General features: G+C 45.9%; 1 protein-coding gene across 12 annotated transcripts in view; it reads right to left on the bottom strand.

Annotated features, from left to right (window-relative positions):
• PARP6 (poly(ADP-ribose) polymerase family member 6) overlaps positions 1–21,771 on the bottom strand; it is a 32,975-nt gene extending 11,204 nt beyond the window's left edge. For 2 of the 12 annotated variants that reach the window (XM_026709786.2, XM_087941494.1), the window contains exons 1-16: positions 21,527–21,769; positions 18,588–18,850; positions 15,983–16,118; positions 15,352–15,446; positions 14,655–14,715; positions 13,928–14,018; positions 11,692–11,758; positions 10,053–10,202; positions 9,482–9,659; positions 7,730–7,783; positions 6,290–6,385; positions 4,714–4,806; positions 3,404–3,529; positions 2,151–2,216; positions 1,828–1,895; positions 850–898 (exon numbers count right to left, since the gene is read on the bottom strand). In XM_026709786.2, the coding sequence (XP_026565571.1) occupies positions 850–898; positions 1,828–1,895; positions 2,151–2,216; positions 3,404–3,529; positions 4,714–4,806; positions 6,290–6,385; positions 7,730–7,783; positions 9,482–9,659; positions 10,053–10,202; positions 11,692–11,758; positions 13,928–14,018; positions 14,655–14,715; positions 15,352–15,446; positions 15,983–16,009 (1,221 nt within the window). In that variant the 5' untranslated portion in view covers positions 16,010–16,118; positions 18,588–18,850; positions 21,527–21,769. Of the gene's footprint in view, positions 1–849; positions 899–1,827; positions 1,896–2,150; positions 2,217–3,403; positions 3,530–4,713; positions 4,807–6,289; positions 6,386–7,729; positions 7,784–9,481; positions 9,660–10,052; positions 10,203–11,691; positions 11,759–13,927; positions 14,019–14,654; positions 14,716–15,351; positions 15,447–15,982; positions 16,119–18,587; positions 18,851–21,526 lie in introns of all 12 variants that reach the window. The other 10 variants (XM_087941492.1, XM_087941493.1, XR_015745117.1 and 7 more) reach the window with 9 other exon arrangements.
• Between the last annotated feature and the right edge of the window lie 638 nt (positions 21,772–22,409).

Raw genomic sequence — 22,409 nt, 5'->3', positions numbered from 1 at the left:
CAGCGTTTAAAAGGTGTGCATGTTAAAAACCATTGGAAAAAAAAATATTTGAATGTGCAGAAATGAATAGGCTGACGCTAGAAATTAAAGAAAAAGAAGAAACTGAATGTTAGGTGGTATGGAATACGCTTTATCAACGGATAGAGAATAGAACAACTTAAAAAAAAGCTTTGATGTATTTATAGAGCAATTAGAGGAATTTAAGCCAAGTTATAATGTGTGGTATTATTATGTATATGGGAATGTATACAGGAACGTTGATATATTGGTAGATTTGATAAGAAGAATATCATTTATAATGCTTAAATAATTGAAATATGTACCCAAGTCAACGCATGATTGATATGGAATGATTGGTTGTATATAAAAAAAAACAATAAAAATTATTTTTTTTACAAACAGTGTATCGGTTGGTTTACCACTTTTTTTGTGCATCCGTTTCCTAGACGCCATTATAGTTGTATTACATAATAACTCATATTATCAATCAACAATTATATAACCTAGTATCATTACTGAGAAATCATTGTAAATCCATGAAGGAGGAGGATGTTTTTATGTTGTATGTTGTATGTAGTTTTGTTTGTTGTTAAAATCAATAAAACTTTTTTAAAAAATAATAATAATTTTTTTTTTAAAAAAAGGTGTGGATGTTTAGGGAACCAGGGGAGATGGTTGCCAGGTGAGAGGTTCGCTGCATCCTTTGGAAGAGATAGCAAACGAACTTTGAGACCGTCTGCGTGCAAAATCCGCCCTTTACTACGGAGTTACGGGGACGCTTCGCTACTCTCGTGTCCGGCCTTGAAGCGGGCTGACTACAAGCGAAAGAAATGGAGGCTGGCGACCTACCCTGCTGAGAGGTAGCTTGACAATGTGAGACCTGTTGCTGGAAATGATCCTAGGAAGGGCAGAGAGAAAGTCAGAACAGGCTGAAGATCCTTTCATCAAGCGAGAGCACACAATCCAGAGAATGTCCTTCGAGGCTGCTGGAAAAGCACTCACCCCTCACCCCACCCCAAGGCCAATTTAGCAGAAGATCCCCAAGTGGATAATTTATCTCCCCCGTCAGAAGCTCCTTTTTCAAAGACCTTGGGGGAAAAATGGTGCCCCCGTTTCCGAGTGGAGACTAGGACAACAGATAAATCTGTGCGGGGGGCCCTTTCGAACCTCAAATGTCCTGAACTCAAACCCAGGTCCTAAGGCAGAGGTGGGCAACTAAACCCGCTTTAGGACCCGTGGACTTCATCTCCCAGAATTCCTGAGCCAGCGTAGGCCGTAAAGAGGCTGTAGCTGCCGGGAGACGTTTCAATATGGAGTTGCTTAAGGACGGCGACCACCGTGGTCAACCCTGAAGCGAACCTGGGCTGAGGCCATCTTGGAGGCTTCAGGGTTTCCACACAACAAAGGGAGGGGAGTGCGGGGGGGGGCGGGGTTGGGAATAGTTAGATGGGGCTTTGGAAGCCAAAACAATAAAGTTTTCCTGTGGGAACCAAGGACATTCTCACAGGTAGCTGTCCAGAGGAGGAGTGAAGTCACCAAGCAACCGGATTGGAGAGCGTGACCAGGGACTTGGGGGGGAAAGAGGAAAACTTTTACTTTTAGTTGGGTGAAAGCCGCGGGAATTTTCAGAGCCGGCTTTCGCCAGTTGTGCAAGTGGGATACTTCCAATAAATTGTCTTTTGAGGAATTTGCCTGCCTCGGAGCTCAGTTACTTTGCAACGCCGACACGCCGCAGAGATAATCCCACTTCCTATCCCAAGCCCAACTCAGGCCTTCCTCTTGGCTTCCCAGCCATCACTGCACCACCCTGACCATCTGCTTGCTTACCACTGTAGGAGAGGGTGGGCCAAAGGGTCTAACTTGTCCATTTGCTTCTTGATCTCCAGGTAAGAACCCTGAAAAAAAAAAACACCCAAAGGCAGCCGATTCCGAATGGATGGCAACGCTCCTTGCCGTCGCTCTGAACGAGCCAACGTGCCGATTTCACAACCCTACACACAGGAAGGCACACCTACAAACCTACATCCAACGCATGCAGGGGTTCGTGCGCTCTAGTTCGCACAACTTCTACGCATCCCATCAACACCAGAGCTCCATCCTGACCAGAGATGGGCTTGATCTAACCCAGACATAGAAGTGCAAATGCCTACTTGAGTCATTTCACGGATTGACATGACGCTGTCCAGGGCCTTCTGCAGCCTCTCGTAGTTCTTTTTCTAGGTCAATGAAAGAGATACGGATCAAAAAACACAGATAAACGACTCTTACGTTATTTGCCCATAGCAAGAAAGCTCCGAGAACCAAAGGCTACACAGATTCTGGTTCAACTGGTGGTTCAACTGCTCATAAGACTACAAAGTTCTTGTTGCTGACCACGGGCTCTTGGCAATTATCTGAGCCCATTGGCTCAATGCTTCTCATCCCTGACAGCTTTAAGATGGCAATAGCAATAGCACTTAGACTTATATACTTCTATCACAGTGCTCTACGGCCCTCTCTAAGTTGGTTACAGCAGGGGTCCCCAACCACTGGGCCGCAGACCGGTACCGGTCCGTGGAACATTTTCTACCAGGCCGCTGGTTTGCTGGGCGCCGCCATCTTGTTTTGATGAGAAAGTGCTTCCGGTAAGCTTTTCTGGTTGGAAAGCGGCGTTTGGGTCCTGAAGGAATCCTCGCGCCTTAGTTTCATCAAAGGGGGGGCGGCTTCGAAACTAAGGCGCAAGGATTCTTTCAGCACCCAAGACAACGCGAGCCGAGCGACCCTCCCAAAGCCGTCCCAAAGCCCATCGACAAAGGTACAAAGGAGGAGTTGAAGGTGGTGGGGAGAAGCGGGGGACGGCTGGCTGGCCGGTCGCTCGGCTCGCCTTGCCATGTGTGCTGATGCCGGTACCGGGCCGCGGATCGTTTTGTGATGCCAGTACTGGGCCGTGGCACAAAAAAGGTTAGGGGTCACTGGTTTACAGAATCAGCCTCTTGGCCCCAACAATCTGGGTCCTCATTTTAGCCACCTTGGAAGGATGGAACGCTGAGTCAACCTTGAGCTGGTCGGTTTTGAACTGCCAAATTGCAGGCAGATGGCCGGCAGCAGAAGTAGCCTGTAGTACTGCACTCTGACCACTGTGCCACCATGGCTCATACGCAGGCTTCAGCTCCTAGAATTCCCCAGCCAGCATGGGTGGGGAATTCTGGGAGTTGAAATCCAGCCCCCTGTGATTTCAATTTTAGGAGCTGATCCACCCATCTTAAAACTGCCAAAGTTGGGAGACGCTGCTCCAGTTAAAGAACAAAGCAACAGGTTAAGTGGCTTCTATAATGGAGACACTGCATTCATGGTGTGAACGTTCTTGGCGACTGTACATCCCATCGCAGAGAAGAATGCTTTTATGCTGAAGGATTGTGCCAACCTTGGGGTTGAAGGCAAGGGTCTTGGGGTCACTGGGATCCACAACAGATGGGTAAGGCTCGAAGATGATGCTCTTGCGTGGAGATTCCAAAGCCGCCCGGCACATGGCGACTAGAAGATCCACTACCTGGAGCAAAGGAGACACGGAGGAAAGGCTGCATTGGCTCGTCTCCATTATAACGTCTCTCCTACTCTGACATTGTCAACTGATAGCCCGGATTGTGAGCCTCCCAGTGTCACTTGTTGAGAGGGGGAAGGAAGGCGGGGGAGGGAGGGAGGGGAGGGAGCGAGGGAGGAAGGAAGGAAGGAAGGAAGGAAGGAAGGAAGGAAGGAAGGAAGGAAGGAAGGAAGGAAGGAAGGGAGGGAGGAGGAAAGAAGGAGGGAGGGAGGGAGGGAGGGAGGAAGGAAGGAAGGGAGGGAGGGAGAGGAGGAAGGATGGAAGAAGGAAGGGAAGGAGAGGGAAGGGGGAGGGAGAGGGAAGGGGAGGGAGGGAGGGAGGGAGGAGAGGAGGAGGAAGGAAGGAAGGAAGGAAGGAAGGAAGAAGGAAGGAAGGAAGGAAGAAAGGAAGGGAGGAAGGAAGGGAGGAGGAAGGAAGGAGAAAGGAAGGAGGGAGGGAGGGAGGGGAGGGAGGGAGGAAGGAAGGAAGGAAGGAAGGAAGGAAGGAAGGAAGGAAGGAAGGAAGGAAGGAAGGAAGGAAGGAAGGGGAAAGAAAGAAGGAAGGAAGGAAGGAAGGAAGGGGGAGAGAGGAGGAAGGATGGAAGAAGGGAGGGAGGGAGAGGGAAGGGGGAGGGAGGGAGGGAGGAAGGAAGGAGGGAATCTGATATTTAATTTCCATCATAAATAGATATAGACTATAGTTTTAGTTAGTTAGTTAGTTAGATAGATACGACAGACAGATATAGAAAGAAATTAATATGTATGAGAATCACATCCCCAGTTTTCTTCCCTAACGTACTTTTTCACTGTCCCCTTTATTCCTCTTTCCATTCCACACGTCGCATGCATATTTGGGGGAACTATATCCAAATTCAAACTTCCAGAGATGCCGTCCCACTATTGGGTGGGTGGAGACAGCCTGTTTGAGTGAGGGGCTTCATGGGAGTTGAGGCTTAGTAGAACCTGAGGGTACCAAGTTGGGGACAAGCCCAAATAAAAGAGTCCCACTGAAGGTTCGACAAGGTGGCCCTTGACGGCGAAGGCAAGAACTAGCCCAGGGTTTAAGACGGGCCTTTCCCAGGTCCGAAGTTCTTCGGCCCAAGTCCTAACCCCGTGCCTGTATATGCCTCTGGTTTGGCACCCGAGCTCTTGTACCTCTGCTCCTGTGGCCACCTCTTCCGCAGCACCCGACATCACCCCCAAGGTGTAGAAGGAGAAGACGCAGAGCTCTCGTGTGCACACAGCTGGCTGGAGAAGAAACAAAAGCCACATCACAGGTCAGAAAGGACCCCCGAAGCCAAGCCGAAGAAGCTTCGGGGATGAGAAGCAAAACCTCTTCAAAGAAAAAGTCCAGCAGCCCCTTGAAAGAAAGAAAACAAAAAGCACTTTTGGGACTGCTGTCTACAGTCCCTGCGTTACGACCGCAGTTGAGCCCAACATTTCTGTGGCTAAGTGATACGTTTGTTAAATGAGTCTTGGCCCATTTGATGAATTTTCTTGCCACAGCTGATCACTGCCAGGGTTAAGTTAGGAACAGGGTTGCTAAGTAACTCTGGCTTTCCCATTGATTCTGGGGGTCAGAAGGTCACAAAAGGGGACCACCACCATCATATATATATGATGAATTTTGATCATCTGACCAGGGGGACGCCGCAGTGGCCGTGAGAAAAAAACCATCGTAAGTCACTTTTTTCTCTGCCGTTGTAACTCTGAACAAACAGAATAGAATAGAATAGAGAATTGAATTGAATTGAATTGAATTCTTTATTGGCCAAGTGTGATTGGACACACGAGGAATTTGTCTTTGGTGCAAATGCTCTCAGTGTACATAAAAGAAAAGATACATTCTGTCAAGAATCAAGAATCATAAGGTACAACACTTAATAATAGTCATGGGGTACAATTAGAATAGAATAGAATAGAATAGAATAGAATAGAATAGAATAGAATAGAATAGAATAGAATAGAATAGAATTCTTTATTGGCCAAGTGTCATTGGACACACGAGGAATTTGTCTTTGGTGCAAATGCTCTCGGTGGACATAAAAGAAAAGATACATTCTGTCAAGAATCAAGAATCATCACTTAATGATAGTCATAGGGTACAATTAGAATAGAATAGAATAGAATAGAATAGAATAGAATAGAATAGAATAGAATAGAATAGAATAGAATTCTTTATTGGCCAAGTGTGATTGGACACACGAGGAATTTGTCTTTGGTGCAAATGCTCTCAGTGTACATAAAAGAAAAGATACATTTGTCAAGAGTCAAGAATCATCACTTAATGATAGTCATAGGGTACAATAAGCAATAAGTTGTAAATTGAGGACTAACACAATTTATTATTTCATGTTCCGTTAAGATGGGAATATTTATAGTAATGCCCCATTCTCTGTTTAAACAAGAACACCAAGGCCTCCTTGCCACCCACAAGGTCAAGTGAAACAGCCCTAGTGACTCCAGAACTCTCCTTTTCCTTAAGGGCGTCAGAAATATTCCTGGTGGTCCCTTCCCAGAAGGAAGTAAAATCAATGAAATGGACAGCAAGCACGCCCCCGTTAACAACAGGCAGAGCAACCTACTCCACATAAGCAGGGAGCAAACTCAACCCCCACTGGCGCTGATGGTATAACTTAGTCAGGTAATGAAACTTCGGCAAGGCAACAGCCAAGCACAGAAGGCACCTCCAGAGAGAGAAACCAACGCTTTTTAACAAGGTGCAAAGTACCTTCAGCATGGACCCGTTCTGGAAGACGTGCTGCTCGTCACACACCACACAGTACTCATTCAAAGTAGGGATCCTCTGCTCTGCGTATTTCATAATCTGAGAGAGAGAGTGGGGGAGGGAGGGGGCGAGAGAGGGGTGTTATATATGGCAATTATATATATATTGTGAGTTACACCTGAGAAAATGAAGAACAGAAGAGATTCCATGTTTATCCGAAATATGACCTATAAAATGATTACTGGACAGTTGTATAACTATCTAACAAACATATTACGTTGTGTAACTTGTTAGGTTTTAAAAGTAAAGTGTCCTGTTCTTGGCTGGAGCGGGGGTTTGTAATCTTGGCTTAAAGATTAATGTAAGAGATGCTAGGTCGTTCTGACCCAACGGAAACCTGTTAATGATCCACTGTGATTAGATGGACATATACCAGGAAGAAGCCATGAGAACAAGGGTAGTTTCCAAAGACAAGGAAACAGGTGTTACGCAATGGGTGTGGCGTAGGGAGATACGTAGCTTGAACCCAGGAAAGGGGCAGAGACTGTATATTTGAACCTGTATATAAACCCCAGCCTTCTTGGAAACCCTGTCTTCTGCCATGAGCAGAGTTCCCTTTTGCAAAAGATTAATAATAAAAGCTCTTCCATGTTGTTCACTATCTGCGACCACATTTTGTGATTATTATCACAGAGAGGGAGAGGGAGAGGGAGAGAGACCACAGCGAAGTCAGTAAAACCAACTCCGCTAGGCCTGGGGAAGAGAGCAGAAGAGTGAAGTCTCAATTTGGAGAAGGTCCAGAGTCAATCCTTTCCCATTATTGGATCTCAAAGCAGGTTTGCCAGGCCACTCAAATCAACCTCACCCCAGAAACAAGGGATCAGCTTGGAGCTCGGATAAGAACAACACAGCTGCAGGGGAAGAGGGGATTACAGAAGGAAAGGCGACCACGTCTAGCACGGCCCCTTTTGGACCCACCATAAGCAGGTGCTTCCAGCCCATCAGCCTATGAGAATATGGCCCCGAAAGGAAAGTAGAAAGTACAGCCCATGACCTTTGCATTTAAGTCCCACCAAGCTATATACACCAATCCGTTCATCTGTCATAACTCACCAGAATTCCAGTCTCACTACAGATGCTGGAACTACAATCCCCAGAATTCTCCGCTAAATCAAAATTTTGGTGGACATTATGCCATTTGTGGACCAAGACACAAGGAAGGCAGCTTAGTTTGCACCCTTGTGCTAGCCGAGACACAGTTGTAGTTGTTGTTTTTACTGGAATTCCTAACTTCTGCCCAGGTAAACAAGGTTGGGTTGGGGTCAGTTGGGTCTTTGATTTCAATCGGACCAACACCAAACTGGTGTATTATGTGACGGGAGTTAGGATGTAACGCCGGGAAAAGTAGAATAGGAACGCGAAGGAAGATGCACGGATATTTACCTGGACGAGGAAGCCATACTCCAAGGTGGGGATGTTTTTGCAATGGCCGCCAACCTGCGGACAAAATACAAGGAAAGAGACCACCGGCATGACTTGGTACCTGCTCGCTCATCATCTGGAGGGGCCCCTTCATCCACGGCTCAGGCCTGTTCTCATTCCAGGAAATCTTTTTAGGAAGGAACTTCAGGAACCTCAGCCCAGAACTTAGTAGCCTATCCTTCTAGGTAGGCGAACCTGTGGCCCTCTGTAAGTGGAAAGTGTCAGGGTTCCAACGGATGCCCTAATTAATTCATAAGCCTCGAGCCAAGTTTCAAAAGAAATCCAACTCTTTTTTAGGAGCAACATGTCAGCACGTTCCCAGGTGCAGCCCAGGTGCAGCCTGCTTTGCCCCAAGTAATTTACTGCCTACCTATGACTCTGTTTCTCCCCTCCTACCGGGGTTGTGTCATAAATCACATGCTCCAACGGAGCACTTTCCCGGGCTGTAGAAAACACGCCTTTCCTGCTGGTTTTAGTAACCTGGGATACAATCTGGAGAAAGGTGCTTCCGGTTGTGGCAACCAAACTGCTCCATCAGTTCTCCCCGCTCCTGCCTATGGCAACTCGAGAGCAGGCCAGGAATGCTTTACAATTTGACAGAGAGCACCATTTCCGTAATGTGCAAGTGTTGACCATTCAGGTTAAAACTGGGACATCTGGAGGGCTTCCTATCACGGCAAATGTGCCAAGGAAAGCTGCTTGCTTATCCCCATGGGGCGAAGAAGGAAAATCTCCAACTTGTAGAAAGGAGCACTCCAAGAGGATGTATCCAAGTTGCGTTCTGCAAGGTTTGGGATGATATCTGTCGAACTAACCCCCTAAAAACTAACCCCCTAAATGGGAGGCGCGCTGTTGACGTAGATGACTGGGCAGCTTAATGCCAAGGTGCCAACTTTACACCAAAAAGTCCTGTTATGGTTTTTTTTTCATGGAGCCGTTGATGGGAAGGTGTCTCAGCTACAGATTAGACGGAAATGGGGCCCTGGTGGCTCCTAACCAAATATAGTATTTGCTTTGCTTTACTCAGTCAGCCAACCCAACCTGTCTTCCTACATATTGGGGCTATGATCATGGAAAGAGGGATGCTACTCAATTCCCTAGGCAGAGTAATAAAAACCAGGCAATTTCCAGCCAGATTCCAACAGAAGGGATTTTCCCCTCAGCTGTACTTGGTAGCTAAGAGAGACTAAAAATCTCTGTGGAACTCCAGAACAAAAACCCCAAATAAAACTGTTAAGTGAACTATAGCCGTAGCCATGACTGGATAGTTCTTTTTCTAGATTCCAAGGGATGCATCTTTTCAGAAAGTGAGCGATTGGGCTTTTAAAATTTTTCTCTTGACCAAAATTTTAAAAATAATAATTCTCATAATAGAAATAGAAATGAGCCGGAAGGGACATTGGAGGTCTTCCTAGCCCAGCCCCCTGCTCGAGCAAGAGAACCTATAAATAAATTAACAAGGCAGAAGAACCTCGACATTCTGCTCAAGGTGCCATGACGAACTTGCGGGATCTTTCCTAATGTAGCAGAGAGAAGCCTTCGACCTGTTTTCTTCCCACCTGCAACCCAAAGCATCCAACCCAGGTCTCTGTTCCAAGAGTCCGCCAGTCATCTTTTTTCCAGGCTAATTTCTCCCAGGAGGGAAGGCGCGAAACCCCAAATGGAAACTCTACCCAACCAGCCCGAAGGGACAAGGGCAGAGAGGGAACCCACCAGGATGTTGAATGGGACGACACCTGCCTGGGTGCTGGGAGGGTAGCCAAAAACTTCCACCTTAGAATTCTTCATGGTGCAGGAGATGGAGCGGTTCATCAGGCGGTTGACGCGTAGATCTGGGACGCCGAGTTTGCCCTTGAGCATCGAGTCCTGGATGACGGGAAAACTGGGAGACCTGCGTAGCCCAAAGAGACGTGCATCAGCTGAGGGATCTCCAGGTTGGGTGCGGAAAAGGAGAATCAGGAGAGCCTTGGCTGGGTAGGGCTGGGTTTCAAAGCTAGGGGGTCAACTATGGTGGTCGGGCATGTTGGCTTTCCTCCATTACCACATCCGTGTTCCCACTCCCTACTCCCTTAGGAAGGAAGGAAGGACAGAAGAGAGCAAGCCAACCATCTTCCACATCCAACGGAGGCTTGCAACCACCTCTGTGTCCCCCTTAGGAAGGGAAGGACAAGAGAACAGCCAGCCTACTTCCGACCATCTTCCCAACTTCCTTCCACGTTCAATGGAGGCCTCCAACCACAACCCTCTCACAGTAGGAAGAGAGGAAAGAAGAGAGTAGCCCTACTTGGGGATGGGCGAGAAGATGCTGAGGCCGGCACGGAACTTTTTGATGGTGCCGCTGGCTTTGAACCAGCTGTGCCGCTTTTCTTGCTGGGTCTTGAGGAAGTCGTTGCTGAGGTGTTTCCATTGCTGGGATGTGAACATGCCCAGGATTCTGTGAAGGTGATTGACAAGGGTTAGACAGTAACCAGACGAAAGAGGACACACCACAAGGCCTACTCTGGGGGTTTCCCCGCCCGATCTGAGTGTGAAAAGGAAGGATGGATGGATGGATGGATGGATGGATGGAAGGAAGGAAGGAAGGAAGGAAGGAAGGAAGGAAGGAAGGAAGGAAGGGGAGGGAGGACGAGGAAGGAGAGAGATGGATGGAAAGAAGGAATAGAGATTAGAAGAAGGAGATGGGAAGGAGAAGGAAGGAAGGAGAGGGAGGAAGGAAGGAAGGAAGGAAGGAAGGAAGGAAGGAAGGAAGGAAGGAAGGAAGGAAGGAAGGGAAGGAAGGGAGGGGAGGGAGGGAGGACGAGGAAGGAGAGAGATGGATGGAAAGAAGGAATAGAGATTAGAAGAAGGAGGAGATGGGAAGGAGAAGGAAGGAGAAGGGGCAGAAGGAAGGAAGGAAGGAGAGAGATGGATGGATGGAAAGAAGGAATAGAGATTAGAAGAAGGAGATGGGAAGGAGAAGGAAGGAAGGAGAGGGGGCAGAAGGAAAGAAGGAAGGAAGGAAGGAAGGAAGGAGGGAGGGAGGAGGACAAGGAAGGAGAGAGATGGATGGAAAGAAGGAATAGAGATTAGAAGGAGGAGGAGATGGGAAGGAGAAGGAAGGAAGGAGAGGGGGCAGAAGGAAGGAAGGTGAAGGAAGGAAGAGGAAGGAAGGAAAGGAAGGAAGGAAAGGAAGGAAGGAGAGGGGGCAGAAGGAAGGAAGAAAGGAAGGAAGGAAGGAAGGGGAGGGAGGGAGGGAGAGAGAGAGAGCGGGAAAAGGCCTCGGGCTTTGTCCTCCCCATCACTACATCTCCAGGCACACACAAGACAAAAAGCCAAGAACTTTCCTATGCCACCTGCCCCTGTAGTTTGTCACATCCTGGCTCTCTCTGAATGGGAGTCTTTCCAAAACTAAACCAGTTTTCATCACTAGACAGATAAATTTAAGCGGACTAGCAATGAAAGCGTCTGTGGAGATTCTCCGTCGTCCAGGTCATGCTTGTCGCAAAAGTGCTTTTTTCCCCCAAGAGTCAATTGGACTTTCTGGGTTTTTATTTGAAGACGTTTCCCTTCTAATCCAAGAAGCTTCTTCAGCTCCGAAGCAGCAGCAGCTTCTTGGATGGAAAGCAAAACGCCTTCTAAGAAAAACCAGGAAAGTCCAGTTGCCCCTTGAAAAAAAAACACATGCGATGAAACGGATTTACTGGCAGAGAGACGTCCTCGTTCGGAGAGGACCAGGGTGTGACAAACTACTTCAGGGACAGGTGGCAGCATAGGAATGGCTCTTGGCTTTCTGCCTTTGGGGCACTTAAGGCCCTTTGAGGCAAGCAGGTGACTTGTTTTTTTCCTTGGGAGAAATAATCCCTCGGTCCCAAAGTCCGAGGCCTGAGGAACGGGGTTGCTGTAACTCGAGGCCCGGGATTCAAAGGACCAACCCCCCGACTCACTTCTTCAACTGCAGGCCCAGTCCAAATCCTTCCTTGTTGGATGGTTGGAAAACCTCGATGGACGGTTCTGGAGAAGGAAGCCAGAGTGAAGGGTTAGCGTTTGAACGAGGAGTCTCGGATGGGAAACCCCCGTAATCCTGATGAGAAGTAGAAGGCCGAGACCACAGCAATCCCTCAACCCTTTCCCCCTCTTTGAAACACACTCGTGTTTCCTGGTATGTAATAAAAGAAAAGCCCTTTGATAAGGATGAGGGTTTTTTTTTCTCTGCTTGTAAGAGCAATCAAAAGAGATAATCTGATCTGTTGTAATGACGAGGCAGTCGAGTTGTTTGATCATGAACAACTGAATCAAGATGATCTTTATTGGAGTCTAGTCTTGCATTTATACACCTTTTTAGTTATCCTCCAACACTGGTTAACTTTGGTTACTGCTTAACTTTCGTTACTGTTTAGCATAGTAATTAACACAATTAATTATCTCTAGTTAAAGTCTAACATACGTTTACTTCCTCTCTCTAATCCTCCTTTAGATTAGTGACTTTGTTTGCCTGAGTTGTATTTGCTTGGAAACCATTCTTTATCCGAGGTTGGCCATCCGAGATTGGAACACTGCTGCAATTACAACTCTACTCTGATCTGGGTCGGAAGAATTCCCTTCGTTTAGTTTAGTTTATTGTCATTGCACCTCGTACAACGAAATTAAATGCCATCTTCAGTGTACATTATAACTATGAAAATAAAACACAAACACACTTCCTTCACATTCTATACGATTGAATTGAAAACCCCTGATATTGCATTAATATTCCACTATACAGTGGAATTCTATAGTTACTGCCCTGGGATAGAAGCTGTGTCAAGCCCAAAATTGACATATGTGTAGTCATTTTAGTTAGGCTTAGTATATATTCTTTTTCTTACTTTCTCTTTGGTGGTTATGGGGGAAGGGTTTCAGGCTGGCCACATTCCTCCGGAGGGAGGAGTGGCGATAGAGGGTTGTTTAAGCTAGGTGATTCTTCTTCCCGTGGGAACACGAGCTGACCCTGCTGAGGCCCCCTGAGGTGGAGATCTATGACATCAAGCAACGCTGAATTACTTCTGTTGGAGAATTTGACTTTTGGGGGGTTGTTTCTAATTTCTAATATTGCGAGGTAATTCCGGGTTGTGTCAGATCCGGAATTACCACGGACTTTGCCAATTGGATGCTTTCCTAAATAAAAGAAATTGTTTTTGGAAGGTGGACTTTGCTCTTTTCTTTTTAAATGGATTTCATCACTTGGAAACCCGACAAGCTGTTTTTCAGCCTATTTGTCCTTGTTTTTATAGAAGAGAGTTTTAGATAGTTTTTTTTTTAATAGTTCGAGAAAAGAGATATATGGGAGTTCTCTTTCCCCACTGCTAGGAGCGAAAAAGAGGAGTGGAACTTAAACCACCAGCCTGCCACACAACCCCAAAGTGTACTTCCACGCCAAGGATCACAAAGAAAAGGCTGAACCCCGTGTGATCAACCCCGGGCTTAGCGTTAAGAGGGCACTTCAGGGGTTTCTTATACCGAGGAGCCAGCAATCAAAAATTTAGCGTTGCGTGTCAGCAGGAGCCCAAAGGAGCTGATGAAATGTGACAGCGAAAAAGCCGTACGCAACAAAAGCTCTGTCATTTATTTATTCACTCGCTCATTCATCCACCCCGCTGTGGCAACTTTCAAGCTGGCCAAATGCATTTCGGCTCAAAAAAAAAACCCCAACAGCATCAAATAACAATGTACGGCTACGGGGAGTCCTTGACATAGGGACACAACTGGAGCCCAACTTGTCTGCTGCTAAGCGAGACTGTTGTTAAATGAACCATTTTTGGTGATCTTTCTTTGCCGCGGTTGTTAAATGGATCCCTGCGGTGGTCCTTAAATCAGCATCACGGTTGTTCAGTGAATCTGGCCTTCCTCCGTTGACTTGGCTTGTCAAAAAGGGGAAACGACCCCAGGATTTCCGCCCCACCCCCCCACCCACAGCGCCATTGTAACTTCGAAGAGTTACTCGATGAATGGTTGTTAAGTCAAGGGCTAATCTGCAATGGCAACTCGAGGACTGGACATGCACTCCTCAAAGAAAAGACATGTCAGATAGTAAAACGGCTAAGGGTCGACGGGCCCCCTAATCTTGACCAACAGGTCAACAAGCAAAAGAATTGAGACTCTTTAATGTTCCTTCCGTGTCTCATCAAGAGGCACGTTACTCACCGGGGCCATCCAGATACTGGGAAAGGGAAAACCGCAGTCGGAGGACGATGGGTTCGGTCCGTAGGACCTTCCAGGCTGTGGCGACCTCTTCCTACAATGCGAAACAATAAACTTAGCGGGGGTGGGTGGGGGGAGAGGGGGCTTTTCCTCATTTCCTCGTTTTGATGAGAGAGAGAGAGAGAGAGAGCAATCCCAGAGCAAACACACCAGGTGATCTTCTGGGCAGAAATCAGCAATTTTCCGCAGTGCTGGCTCAGGGGTCCCTTACAGGAGCCACTGGAGAGACTACGTGCCAGGGGAAGGGAATGTTTGCAGCTCAGGATTGAATTGCGGAGACCTTGGAGCTTCCCCCGAGCTTGGCCGTTTTCTTGCAGGCGTTTCATTGCCCAACTAGGTAACCTCATCAGTGCTAGAAAGGAGTGAGGTCTGCAAAACTGGGTAACGAAACATCAGCAAGGAAGAAAAAAAAAAAAAAACCCGAGCTGAGAGAGCACCAAGGGCTCTACGTACGTGCTGCGTCCTGCCACCCATACCGCCCACTGCTGATTTCAACAACTATGTTAGTCCCATCTTGGGAAGGAGGGTCCTTCGCTGTTGATGACTAAACAATGCCAGCTGGGGGAGGAAAGAAATCCACAGAGAAGAAAAGGGGCAACCGGGCAGCCCTTCTGCCAACTTCCATTCCCTTCCAGCGCAAGAGAGGCACTAGCCCCGGCCTGCAACTTACATCTAGGAAGCCGATGTTGATATGCAGGTCGATGTCCACATCATCGATGGTCCCATATTCCCTACAGGGGGAAAAGAGGCGGGTCAGGGAAAGGCCCCGTTGAAATGAGGAAGCCAGGCAAACGACACTGGGGGGCGGAGGCTGGAAAAGAAGGCTGGCACGGAAGTTTCTCCCGTGTTTATGATGGCACGGCTTAAGAGGGTTTTAGACAGGAAAGGTTATAGAAAGGAGAGAGTTAAGTTGTAACCACAGAATAAGCGGTGAATTTATCACGGTTCTGCTGTAAAAGCTCTGATACGCTTCACTAAAAATCCTCCCTGGTTTATTTCTCTGACCTTAACATTCTGGCTGCTGCTATCTAATAATTGCTCCTTCTGCTTCAGAAGGCAACCAAAGAAGCAACTTATCCTCAGGGCACAAGCATCTCACAAATACACACACACAGAGAGAGCGAGAGATACACACACACAGAGAGAGAACATTGTCCTGGAAATCACCTGAGAGAGATTTTATTGCTTCTCCAAGGAACTATATTTAGAAGGGAAATGACACAGTTCCTCTCCATTGCACATATCTAAACTCAGCTTTGCATTAAACAGCAGCACATGCATGTTCTCTAGCGCTCCAACCTCAAAGCAGTTCTTGTCTGTCTCGTCTTGTTTAAAAGGAAGTGGCCAGTCTGCAGTATTGGGCTTACCGGACAGAGACAGAATTCTCACTGTAGAGCTCCTTCACGGCTTCGATGTCCACATCCAGTTGAGGATGGCGATATAGGTCTGCGGCACAGGTGCCCTGCAGAACGACAAGAGAAAACCGTCGCGGAGTTATATCCAGAGACGTTGGTAGGTTCTCACGTCGCATTAGTCCGTAGTTTGGTGGCTGAGCCGCAATGCTTCTTCACACGGCGGGCTAAGCCAAAATGTCATCTGACCACCTCGTGGTTTAGCCTAAACCAGGAATCTCCAACCTTGGCAACTTTACGCCTTGTGGACTTCAACTCCCAAGAATTCCTCAGCCAAGGAATTCTTGGGAGTTGAAGTCCACAAGGCGTAAAGTTGCCAAGGTTGGAGACCCTGGCCTAAACTGTCCAGAACGAAGACAGTGCGATGCCAAGTCCTTAGACATTTAAGGATTGTGATTAGACTTCGGAATGAAATGCTAACATTGTTTCTAGTTATTCCCAGTCAGAGCATTTGAAAAACAGACGGCTCTGCATTGCAGGATCCAATAATCCAGGTAGGATATACAGAATGATGGTGATTTTATTTGAGTGAGGGCAGTTTTATGCTGTCCCAATTTTTTTCCCAAGAAATCCTACTCACTCCCACCTTAAGTAAGCCACCACAACTCATCATCTTGACCCTTCAGAGGTCACAGGGGCCTGACCTGTACTCCATATAAAAATTCCTCGGACTCATTTTCTCCATCAGAATCATCATCGGTCCAGTACTGGCCTTTGATGTCCTAGAAAGACAAAAAAGGCAGCTGAGATTTAGAGCTGGAAAAAATCAACATGTTCACCTCCTACTAGAATTGCATATCCTGAATCACAGAAGGGCTCATTTTGGGACTTCAACAACAACAAAAATAGTCACTCCTCCGCAATGAAGTTAAAAATCCATGTTAAATTATCTTAAATTGGCATGCAGAATAGAATAGAATAAAATAGAATAGAATAGAATATAGAATAACAGAGTTGGAAGGGACCTTGGAGGTCTTCTAGTCCAACCCCCTGTTTAGGCAGGAAACCCTACACCACTTCAGACAAAGGGTTATCCAATCGCTTCTTTAAAATTTCCAGTGTTGGCGCATTTACAACTTCTGCAGGCAAGTTGTTCCACTGATTAATTGTTCTAGCTGTCAGGAAATTTCTCCTTAGTTCTAGGATAAATTGGCATATTTTCTCATTGATCTTCTACTTTCCTTCCTGTTTGTTCTTCCATCTATGGAATCAGAAATTACATACTCCTCAACAAGAATCCAACTGCCTTCTTGTTACAGATAACCAGAGATCACCACCATTAGCCACTATGTCATGAGCTGACTCATACACACACATGTATAAATATAGAATTTTATGTGTATATAATTTATAAATAATTGTTTATAAGGTAATTGGTTTATAAATAAAAATGTATAATTGATTTATACACACACTCTAAAACAAAAAGGCTAGAAATAACAAGAACAATAATAATCCTGTGGGACTTTCAGATTGAAAGAGACTTTTGGCCCACGACACACCTGACATCACCATGATACCGTAGAAAAGAAAAAAAACGTCTGGTTCATTAATATTGCAATACCAGGTGATGCACAAATTGAAAAGAAACAGCTAGAAAAAATAACAAAAGATCATGATTTTCAAATTGAACTTGAGCAATTATGGAGGAAGAAATCAATGGTTGGACCAACAGCCACAGGAGCCCTTGGAACAATACCCAAAGGGCTGCCTAGAAACCTGGACATTTTGAACTTATCAGACCTGAATATTCTCAGATGCTACCTTAACAGCTCTTAGGTCCTTGGTTAGGATTTGAACTGTTAAGTTTTTACCAGCCCCAGACTGTGAATCGAACTGAAGATTAAATATTACTGTTGATGATATTGTTGTTATTATTTTACCCAGATATATTATTTTATTACCCAATTATTTATTATTGTTTTTACCAGCCCCAGGCTGTGAATCGAACTGAAGACTAGAATACTTTATTGTCCAAGTGTGATTGGACACACAAGGAATTTGTCTTGGTGTAAATACTCTGTTTACATAAAAAAAGGTACATTTGTTAAGAATCAAGAATCATAACGTACAACACTTAATGATAGTCATAGGGTACAATCAACACTCAAATCATACTAGGAAACAGTCAATATAAATTGTAAGGATACAAGTAACAAAGTTACAGTCCTACAATCACAAGTGGGAGGGGATGGGTGATAAGGAGTGATGAGAAGATTAACAGTAATAGTTGTGTACACTTTGTAAATAGTAGAACAGTGTTGAGGGTATTATTTGTTTAGCAGAGTGATGGCTTTCGGTGGGAAAAATGTTTTTGTGTCTAGTTGACTAAATATTGTTGCTGATATTGTTGTTGTTGTTATAATTATTTCACCCAGATGTATTATTTTATTACCCAATTATTTATTATTGTTTTTACCAGCCCCTGGCTGTGAATCGAACTGAAAACTAAATATTATTGTTGTTGATATTATTATTCTACCCAGATGTATTATTGTTGCTATTTTATTACCCAATTATTTGTTTTTACCAGCCCCAGGCTGTGAATCGAACTGAAAACTAAGTATTGTTGTTGATGATGTTGTTATTATTATTTTACCCAGATGTATCATTATTGTTGTTATTTTATTACCCAAATTATTTATTATCATCATCATCATCATCATGCGATCCCTGGAGGGGGCTGTTCAAAGGCCTCTTCCTATAAGTTCCACCCTCCGGGGACACAAAGGGCCTCCTTTTGCAGGGATTTTTGCCCCCCCCCCCCAAAAAAAACTCTTGTTTGGGTTTGAACCCCAGGATGGTGGCAGAAGCCCATCTCCTGGGATTCTGGCTGCAACATGGGGTCTGCCAGGGGGTCCCACCCAGTCACCGCTGCTGCCCAAACGTAACAATAAGGTGCAAACCAGGTGCAGGACAAGGTGCAAACCCTCCCTCCACCCAACCCCAGAGAAGGGCTATCCCAAAACCGGGCTGCAATGCTCTCCATGGGCACTAGAGGGCAGCAAAGACAAGCCGGGCACGGCCCCCTAGCGGAGCCTCGGGGTTCTGCAGCCCAGAATTGCCCTTCCTTACTTGGCTCCCCAGGGTCCATCCCGGGTGGGGGGGCAGAGCGGGCACGCGTTCCCCCCCCGCTCCCTCCCCGGCGCCGCCCCTTCCCCTCCGCCAGCCCTCCCCCTTCCGCCGCTGACCATTTGCCTGGAGGGTTCAGAGGCGCTGCTTTCTGCTCAGGGCCGGGTCTCGCCCCTCCATGCCACCCTCCGCCAGCCTGCGAGCTTCCAGACGGGCATCCGGGCCGGGCGAGGGGAGAGGAGGCCTCGGGGTCAGGCCGGGCGGCCGATTCCTCCGTCGCCCCGGCAACCAAGGCTCCGTCCGCGAGGAAGCGGCGGCGGCGGCGGCGGCGCGGCGGCGGTGACGTCAGCGTCTCCTCATTGGCCCCGAGAAACTCCGCCTCCTGGGGGGAAAAAGAGAGAGAAAGGGGAAGTCCGGGAGGGTTGGGTGGCTTGCTGCCCGGGGCGCATGGGAGTTGTAGTCCCATCTCGTGTGGAGCTGGGATAAGGTATCTGGCCCTGAATTCTCTCTCCTTTGCCTGCATTGGCCATTCAGAATTCGTCCTGGGCCTTCTGGCTATAAAGGAAGGAGGCGGGGAGATGAGCTAGACAATTGGAGAAAGGGAGGATAAAATATGGATAGATAGGTAGATAGATGGATGGATAGCTAGATAGGCAGACAGATAGGTAGGTAGATGATAGGTAGAAGATGGATGAATAGATGATAAGATATAAATAGAGAATCTAGACAGACAGACAGATGATAAGTTATAGAGAAGGAGAGAGAGAAAGAAATGATAAAATATAAATGGAGAGAGAGAATCTACATAGGCAGGCAGGCAGGATACAAATGGAGAGATGATTTAGATGGAGAGGGGTAGATGATAGACAAATTGATAGAGTGTAATAATAGATGATAATTAATAGAGAGCGCCCTGATAGATGATAAATGGATGATATATAGACTGAGATGGAGAGATAACAGAAGAGAGACTAGAGAGAGTGTGTATTAGAAAATGGAGGATAGAATCGGTAGGAGCTAGACAGAAGAGATAAAAGATTTATCTTCTAAGTAGAGTAGATATAAGATACATAGAGGTGAGAGTTAGGTGTATACATACCACCTGCACCTATATTTCTATCCATATATTTGTATTCTTTCTTTTATTTCCCCCAAAACAAGTTTCACACTATGAAATGACTTTTCTGCTGCCGTTACATTTTTTTTTCCAGAAAAGGAAGGTATTGGTTCTTCCTAGAATCCGAAAAGTTCTTTGTGGGAGTAACCTCAGGCTAGTGAAAGAAAAGTGTTACAATACACGTACTAGTTTGAAAATGCAGAGAAGTCCATTGCTATTAAAGCATTATCCAGGATACTTCTGGTTCATTCTGAGTCCTTTCCCCCATATCAACTGGTTTTGGTGATGTACAACCCTTCTTTCCATGATGTCTAAGCTGTTTTTTTCTGTTTATCTTTTAGATTTTATCATTTGCCTTGCATTCGTTTTCAGAGCAAGGGTAATATTAAAATAAAAATAAAATGGATACAGGGACAAACGTGGAAGGAAAGCAGGAGGCAGTGTTGGGAGAATGGATTCAACCTGTGTTTCTCAAACTTGGCGATTTTAAGATATGGGGACTTCATTTCCCAGAATTCTGGCTGGAGAATTCTGGGAATTGGAGTCCACACATTTTACAGTCGGCAAATTTGAGAAACACGGGATTAAACCAAAGCCAACATATTGGTTAGAACAACAGCCTTCCCTTCCTTTATCATAAAATCCAAACAGGTTGGAATATGATGCAGGAAAAGTCCAAAGCTCTTTCCTTCCTTGGCCATGAGAATGTTATGATAGTTAATTCAATAGCCCAATTGAATCATTTCATTTTCTTGATCTCCTGCCTCGGTAACCTTCAGGTCATTGTGCTCCTTAACCTACGTGGGAGAGTCACTCACTTTCAATTAATATATTAGAAATGAGCAAGAGCTAATTTTCTGCCCTAAAACCTTGATGTGACACTCCTTCCCTCCAACAGGGGCCTTCGCACACCCCAGTTGTAGGGAAAGGCCCTGAATTTTAACACTGTCAAATTAACTACTAAGACTATTATTATTAGACTATTAACTACTAGGAGTATTACTATTCTTCTTATCCTTACTAGTACCTATCTCTTCCCACTTAAGGCTATATCCATGTTGCTTGCATCTTTACAATTTATATTGTTTTTGTTTCCTAGTAAGATTTGATTGCTTATTAGTATCCTATGATTATCACTATATGTTGTATCTTATGATTCCTGATGAATATACTTTATTTTTTCTTTATGTACTTTATTTTTTCTTTACTGAAAGCATATGCACCGAAGACAAATTCCTTGTGTGTTCAGCCACACTTGGCCAATAAAGAATTCTATTTTGTTCTATTTGATTTGATTCAATTCTATATTCTTCTCCTCTCTTCCTGTCCTATCCTGTCCTGTCCTGTCCTGTCCTATCCTATCCTATCCTATCCTATTCCCCATTCTATTCTATTCTATTCTATTCTATTCTATTCTATTCTATTCTATTCTATTCCATTCCTTTCCATTCTAAATTAAAAAGCCCTCTAAAGGCTACTTGGGAGTTAAATGTCACCTTCTATTCTTCACAATCCCTGCTTGCAGGTGATCAGGAAGAATTGGGAAGTGCCTAACATGCCTTAGAATTCCCAGGGGTGTCCCTAACCAGCAGGACCCAATCCTCGTTTTATTACACACAAGGAGAACGTCACACCCGCTTTCTAAAAAGCCCCACAAAGCTGTCCATATGTGCATGAATATGCACGAACGAAATCAACCCCCATCCTTTGATGCAAGATTTGCAAGGCCAGATTGTGGTTCCTCCCCCCCCCCCCATCTCCAGGCAACCTTTACAAGCAAAACAGAGGCGACAACGTGGTTGTGGGGAAGGGTTGCTATGTAGCGGTTGGAGGGCAGAAGGCGGTCAAGGACCCTGGTTCTCCATCCCCCACCCCACCCTGCAGCAACCCTTGCAGGCTCTCCGAAGCCTGCAAACCATCCTCCCCTTCCGTCCTACTCACGGCGACTGCCACCCTGATGGCACGACCCTCTGCGAGGAGGTGGGCCAGGGGGACCCAGCCAGGAGACGCCGAGTGCCAGACGGAGCCTGTGGGATCAGCCTCCCTGCAGGAGGCTCACCAGAGCATCCCCGAGCTGGCCTGCCTGCCTCGGCGGAAACAAAAGGCTTTCCTTCGGCCAGCTGCCGCCGCTCTCTTTGTTGTTCTCCCAAAAGCACCAGCCTGGTGGCCCAGATGGTTGTGCCCATGCTCGGTGCAGCTCTAGGCTGGGGGGCTGGGGGGGAGGGTGTCATGTGATGGTTCCCTGTCAGCGGACTGGAGCTCTGAAGAGGGTCTGCTGGCACAGGAACAGCCATACACCAGGATCGGTGCGCGGGCGGGGGGGGGGGAGATGCCCCAAAACAGCACCAGCTGACCTCGGTGGGATCAAGAATAGAATAGAATAGAATAGAATAGAATAGAATAGAATAGAATAGAATAGAATAGAATAGAATAGAATAGATAATAAAATATAGAAATAGAATAGGATAGGATATTAGAATAGAGAATGGAATAGAATGGAATTAGAATAGAATAGAATAGAATAGAATAGAATAGAATAGAATAGAATAGAATAGAATAGAATAGAATAGAATAGAATAGAATGTAGAGGAGAATATAGAGTAGAGTAGAATAGATATTAGAATAGAATAGATATTAGACTAGGATAGAATAGAATAGATGATAGACTAGGATAGAATAGAATAGATATTAGACTAGGATAGAATAGAATAGATGTTAGAATAGAATAGAATGTAGAGAAGAATATAGAGTAGAATAGAATAGAATAGATATTAGAATAGATATTAGAATAGAATAGATATTAGAATAGAATAGATATTAGAAT

This window comes from Pseudonaja textilis, chromosome 13 (genome assembly GCF_049901715.1).
Source record: "Pseudonaja textilis isolate UNSWEBS1 chromosome 13, rPseTex1.2, whole genome shotgun sequence".
Classification (NCBI taxonomy): domain Eukaryota; kingdom Metazoa; phylum Chordata; class Lepidosauria; order Squamata; family Elapidae; genus Pseudonaja; species Pseudonaja textilis.
Note: the sequence above shows the minus strand (reverse complement) of the source record. Positions and strands in the feature narration are given on the sequence as shown.